This window comes from Sinocyclocheilus grahami, unplaced genomic scaffold (assembly GCF_001515645.1).
Source record: "Sinocyclocheilus grahami isolate Dianchi unplaced genomic scaffold, SAMN03320097.WGS_v1.1 scaffold599.1, whole genome shotgun sequence".
NCBI classification, from domain to species: Eukaryota; Metazoa; Chordata; class Actinopteri; order Cypriniformes; family Cyprinidae; genus Sinocyclocheilus; species Sinocyclocheilus grahami.
Window position 1 is genome coordinate 959,737 of NW_015505778.1, and position 6,682 is coordinate 966,418.

The following is a 6,682-nucleotide window of genomic DNA, read 5'->3' on the forward strand; positions in this document are numbered from 1 at the left end:
TCAAGGTATGCCCCTGTAAAATCAAGTTTTGCAATTCTTCAAGCTTTTGTTGTCTACTTTGTGTAATCTAATGATTTTGACACCTCTCTAAAGGATGGAATGCTCCAGGTGGATTATCTTGATGTGACTGGTAAAACGAGGACAATCACAGGGTCCTGTGTTCAACAGACATTTAAAAATGCCATTAGAAAACGAAGACAAGACCCATTTGATTTTATTTGGGAATATGATCCAATACCGACAGTTCCCTTTAAACCAGAGTGGGCAACAATCACTGCCCCCTTACACACTGTCATCCGCACTGGAATCTCTCCTCCAGAGTCCGGTGTTCCTAGTATTGTCACTACTGGACTATTTGACGTTCCACCTGATTCCACAGTAGATGATGGTCTAGAAGCGTCACCAAGCACAGACAGGCAGCCAATCAGGATCACCAAAGCTGCAACTGCTACTATTGATGTTAATGTAGAGCTTGGGTTGGATTTTGGGCTTTCAGATTTTGACGTCAAACCCACTGTTCCTTGTGGGGAGTTTGAAGAAACCCCTAGAATGACCCAAAGGATACTTCCATCCAGCACACCTAAATATCCAGATCCCACTACATGGACAAATATGCAACCTTTTAGGACAGCTGAGATAACTCTTGATCGAACCCAGAAAGTAGAAACCTTAAGTGCTGCTACGCAGCCAAGCAGAATCACCAAAACTGCACCTACTGTTGTTCATGCTGATGGAGAGTTTTGGATAGATTTTGGTCTTTCTGATTTTGATGTCAAACCCACTGTTCCATGTGGGGAGTTTGAAGAAAACCCTATGATGACCCAAAGGATGCTTCCATCCAGCACACCTACACATCCAGACCCCGCTACATGGACAAACACGGTTACATTCAGGCCAGCTGATATAACACTTGGTACAACCGAAAAAGCAGAAGCCTCCAGTGTATCTGCACAACCAGGAAGAATCACCAAAACTAGAACTTCTGCTGCTGCTGATATAGAGTTTGGGACAGATTTTGACCTTTCAGACTTTGATGTCATACCCACTCTTCCTTGTGGGGAATTTGAAGAAACCCATAAAACGACCCCAAGGATACTTCCATCTAATTCTCCTTCATATCCAGACCCCACAACAAGGACAAACACAGTTCCCTTCAGGCCAGCTGATATAACACTTGATACAACCATAAAAGTAGAAGCCTCCAGTGTGTCTACACAACCAGGCAGAATCACCAAAACTACAACTCCTGCTGATGTAGCGTTTGGGACAGACTTTGACCTTTCAGACTTTGATGCCTTGCCCACTCTTCCTTCTGGGGAATTTGAAGACACCCATAAAACGACCCCAAGGATATTTCCATTCAGCACACCTTCATATCCAGACCCCACAACAAGGACAAACACAGTTCCCTTCAGGCCAGCTGATATAACACTTGATACAACCATAAAAGTAGAAGCCTCCAGTGTGTCTACACAACCAGGCAGAATCACCAAAACTACAACTCCTGCTGATGTAGCGTTTGGGACAGACTTTGACCTTTCAGACTTTGATGTCTTGCCCACTCTTCCTTGTGGGGAATTTGAAGAAACCCATAAAACGACCCCAAGGATATTTCCATTCAGCACACCTTCATATCCAGACCCCACAACAAGGACAAACACAGTTCCCTTCAGGCCAGCTGATATAACACTTGGTACAACCATAAAAGTAGAAGCCTCCAGTGTGTCTACACAACCAGGCAGAATCACCAAAACTACAACTCCTGCTCATGTAGAGTTTGGGACAGATTTTGATCTTTCAGACTTTGATGCCATACCCACTCTTCCTTGTGAGGAATTTGAAGAAACTCCTGAAACAACCCAAAGAACACTTTCATCAAGCACTCCCACACCTACAGAACATACTACATTGAATAGCACAATAATTTACTTTGATATACCATTGACTTTGAGTTCTGCGGAAACAACACCCTCCGTTAGTTCAACAGGAATAGTTTTGGAAACATCCAGACCAGGAATGACAACTGCTGGAACAACTAACGCTTCAGCACAAACTACTAGTCTTGGCACCACTTCTGTTGAAATTACTACCCTGGGAACCACTTCTGAAGAAATTATTACTTTGGATACCACTTCTGCAGAAACTGCTACTCTTGGCACCACTTCAGTGGAAAGTTCTTCCATGGGCACAACTTTTCCAGAACCTACTACCCTGGGCTCCATTTCTGTTGAAATGACAACTTCTGTTAGTTCAACAGGTCTAGAATTGGAAACAACCACATTTGAAATAACAACTGCTAAAACAACCTCAGCTATAACGACGCATGGCTTAACATCTGCTTTTGAAACTACAATGGCTCAAACTACCACTTCCCAAATTATTACTCTTGGCACCACATCTATAGAAGCTACTACCCTGGTACCCACTTCTGCAGGAACCACTTCTGCAGAAACGACTACCCTGGGCACCACATCTCTGGAAATAACAAACCTGGGCACAACTTCTGCAGAAACTACTACCCTGGGCACAACTTCTGCAGAAACTACTACCCTTGGCACCACTTCTGTAGAAATTACTACCCTGGGAACAACTTCTGCAAAAGCTACTACCCTTGGCACCACTTCTGTAGAAATTACTACACTGGGAACCACTTCTGCAGAATCTAGTACCCTTGGCACCTCTTCTGTTAAATCTACCACTTTGGGCATCACTTCTGAAGAAACTACTATCCTTGGCACCACTTCTGTAAAAACTGCTACCCTGGAAACCACATCTGCAAGACCCACTTCCTCAGAAACTACTTCCCTTGACACCTCTTCTGTCAAAAGTACTACACTAGGAACCACTTCTGCAGAAATGACTACCCTTGGCACTTTCTCTGTAGAAACCAGTACCCTGGGCATTACCTCTGTAGAAACTACTGCCCTTGGCACATCTTCTGTAAAAACTAGTACCCTGGGCACAACTTCTGCAGAAACTACTACCCTTGGCACTTTCTCTGTAGAAACTACTACCCTGGGCACAACGTCTGCAGAAACTAGTACAATGGGAACCTCTTCTGTAGAAAGTACTACCCTTGGCACAACTTCTGCAGAAACTAGTACAATGGGAACCTCTTCTGTAGAAAGTACTACCCTTGGCACCACTTCTGTAGAAACTACTACCCTGGAAATAACCTCTGCCAAAACTAGTACCCTGGGCACCACTTCTGTTGAAACTAGTACCCTTGGCACGACATCTGTAGAAACTACTGCCCTTGGCACATCTTCTGTAAAAACTAGTACCCTGGGCACAACTTCTGCAGAAACTACTACCCTTGGCACTTTCTCTGTAGAAACTACTACCCTGGGCACAACTTCTGCAGAAACTAGTACAATGGAAACCTCTTCTGTAGAAAGTACTACCCTTGGCACCACTTCTGTAGAAACTACTACCCTGGACATAACCTCTGCCAAAACTAGTACCCTGGGCACAACTTCTGTAGCAACTAGTACCCTTGGCATGACATCTGTGGAAACTACTACCCTTGGCACCACTTCTGCAGAATCTAGTACCCTTGGCACATCATCTTCTGTTGAATCTACCACTTTGGGCATCACTTCTGAAGAAACCACTATCCTTGGCACCACTTCTGTAAAAACTGCTACCCTGGGAACCACTTCTGCAGAAACTAGTTCCCTGGACATAACCTCTGCCAAAACAAGTACCCTTGGCACTTTCTCTGTAGAAACTACTACTCTTGGCACTTTCTCTGTAAAAACTAGTACCCTGGGCATTACCTCTGTAGAAACTAGTACCCCGGGCATTACCTCTGTAGAAACTACTACCCTGGGCACAACTTCCGCAGAAACTAGTACAACGGGAACCTCTTCTGTAGAAAGTACTACCCTTGGCACCACTTCTGTAGAAAGTACTACCCTTGGCACCACTTCTGCAGAAAGTACTACCCTTGGCACCACTTCTGCAGAAACTACTACCCTTGGCACCACTTCTGCAGAAACTAGTACCCTTGGCACCACTTCTGCAGAAACTAGTACCCTTTAGTACCCTTGGCACCTTCTCTGCAGAAACTAGTACCCTTGGCACTTTCTCTGTAGAAACTAGTACCCTGGGCATTACCTCTGTAGAAACTAGTACCCTGGGCATTACCTCTGTAGAAACTAGTGCCCTTGGCACCGCTTCTGTAAAAACTAGTACCCTGGGCACAACTGCTGCAGAAACTACTACCCTTGGCACTTTCTCTGTAGAAACTAGTACACTGGGCATTACATCTGTAGAAACTACTGCCCTTGGCACCTCTTCTGTAAAAACTAGTACCCTGGGCACAACTTCTGCAGAAACTACTACCCTTGGCACTTTCTCTGTAGAAACTAGTACACTGGGCATTACATCTGTAGAAACTACTGCCCTTGGCACCTCTTCTGTAAAAACTAGTACCCTGGGCACAACTTCTGCAGAAACTACTACCCTTGGCACTTTCTCTGTAGAAACTAGTACACTGGGCATTACATCTGTAGAAACTACTGCCCTTGGCACCTCTTCTGTAAAAACTAGTACCCTGGGCACAACTTCTGCAGAAACTACTACCCTTGGCACTTTCTCTGTAGAAACTAGTACACTGGGCATTACATCTGTAGAAACTACTGCCCTTGGCACCTCTTCTGTAAAAACTAGTACCCTGGGCACAACTTCTGCAGAAACTACTACCCTTGGCACTTTCTCTGTAGAAACTAGTACACTGGGCATTACATCTGTAGAAACTACTGCCCTTGGCACCTCTTCTGTAAAAACTAGTACCCTGGGCACAACTTCTGCAGAAACTACTACCCTTGGCACTTTCTCTGTAGAAACTAGTACACTGGGCATTACATCTGTAGAAACTACTGCCCTTGGCACCTCTTCTGTAAAAACTAGTACCCTGGGCACAACTTCTGCAGAAACTACTACCCTTGGCACTTTCTCTGTAGAAACTAGTACCCTGGGCATGACATCTGTAGAAACTACTACCCTTGACACCTCTTCTGTAGAAAGTACTACCCTGGGCACAACTTCCACAGAAACTAGTACAATGGGAACCTCTTCTGTAGAAAGTACAACCCTTGGCACCACTTCTGCAGAAACTAATACCCTTGGCACCACTTCTGTAGTAACTACTACCCTGGGCACAACTTCTGCAGAAACTAGTACCCTTGGAACCACTTCTGCAGAAACTACTACCCTGGGCACAACTTCCGCAGAAACTAGTACAATGGGAACCTCTTCTGTAGAAAGTACTACCCATGGCACCACTTCTGTAGAAAGTACTACCCTTGGCACCACTTCTGTAGAAACTACTACCCTTGGCACCACTTCTGTAGAAACTACTACCCTTGGCACCACTTCTGTAGAAACTACTACCCTTGGCACCACCTCTGTAGAAACTACTACCCTTGGCACCACTTCTGTAGAAACTACTACCCTTGGCACCACTTCTGTAGTAACTAGTACCCTGGGCACCACTTCTGCAGAAACTAGTACCCTTGGAACCACTTCTGCTGAAACTACTACCCTTGGCACTTTCTCTGTAGAAACTAGTACCCTTGGCACGACATCTGTAGAAACTACTACCCTTGACACCTCTTCTGTAGAAAGTACTACCGTGGGCACAACTTCCGCAGAAACTACTACCCTTGGCACTTTCTCTGTAGAAACTAGTACCCTGGGCATTACCTCTGTAGAAACTAGTATCCTGGGCATTACCTCTGTAGAAACTACTGCCCTTGGCACCGCTTCTGTAAAAACTAGTACCCTTGGAACCACTTCTGCAGAAACTACTACCCTTGGCACTTTCTCTGTAGAAACTAGTACCCTTGGCACCACTTCTGCAGAAACTAGTACCCTTGGCACCACTTCTGCAGAAACTAGTACCCTTGGAACCACTTCTGCGGAAACTAGTACACTTGGCACCGCTTCTGTGGAAACTACTACACTGGAAACCACTTTGGCAGAAACTAGTACCCTTGGCACGATGTATGTGGAAACTACTACCCTGGAAACCACTTCTGCAGGACCCACTTCTACAGAAACTACTACCCCGGGCACAGCTTCTGCAGAAACTACTACCCTTGACACCTCTTCTGTAGAAAGTACTACCCTGGGAACAACTTCTGCAGAAGCTAGTACATTTGGCACCACTTCTGTAGAATCTACCACTCTGGGACCCACTGCTACAGGACCCACTTCTGCAGAAACTAGTACCCTTGGCACCACTTCTGCAGAAACTAGTACCCTTGGCACCACTTCTGCAGAAACTAGTACCCTTGGCACCACTTCTGCAGAAACTAGTACCCTTGGCACCACTTCTGCAGAAACTAGTACCCTTGGCACCACTTCTGCAGAAACTAGTACCCTTGGCACCACTTCTGCAGAAACTAGTACCCTTGGAACCACTTCTGCGGAAACTAGTACACTTGGCACCGCTTCTGTGGAAACTACTACACTGGAAACCACTTTGGCAGAAACTAGTAAACTAGTACCGATGTATGTGGAAACTACTACCCTGGAAACCCCTTCTGCAGGACCCACTTCTACAGAAACTACTACCCCACTACCCCGTTCTGCAGAAACTACTACCCTTGACACCTCTTCTGTAGAAAGTACTACCCTGGGAACAACTTCTGCAGAAGCTAGTACATTTGGCACC

At 45.5% G+C, this 6,682-nt stretch overlaps 1 protein-coding gene across 1 annotated transcript in view; it reads right to left on the reverse strand.

Moving 5' to 3' along the window:
- Positions 1 to 1,339: 1,339 nt before the first annotated feature.
- The window catches only part of LOC107557371 (serine/threonine-protein kinase WNK1-like), a 19,029-nt gene continuing 13,686 nt past the window's right edge, over positions 1,340 to 6,682 (reverse strand). The window contains exons 9-11 of the mRNA XM_016240766.1: positions 3,414 to 3,446; positions 2,491 to 2,678; positions 1,340 to 2,211 (exon numbers count right to left, since the gene is read on the reverse strand). Coding sequence (XP_016096252.1) covers positions 1,926 to 2,211; positions 2,491 to 2,678; positions 3,414 to 3,446 — 507 coding nt within the window. The 3' untranslated portion in view covers positions 1,340 to 1,925. The remainder of the gene's footprint in view (positions 2,212 to 2,490; positions 2,679 to 3,413; positions 3,447 to 6,682) is intronic.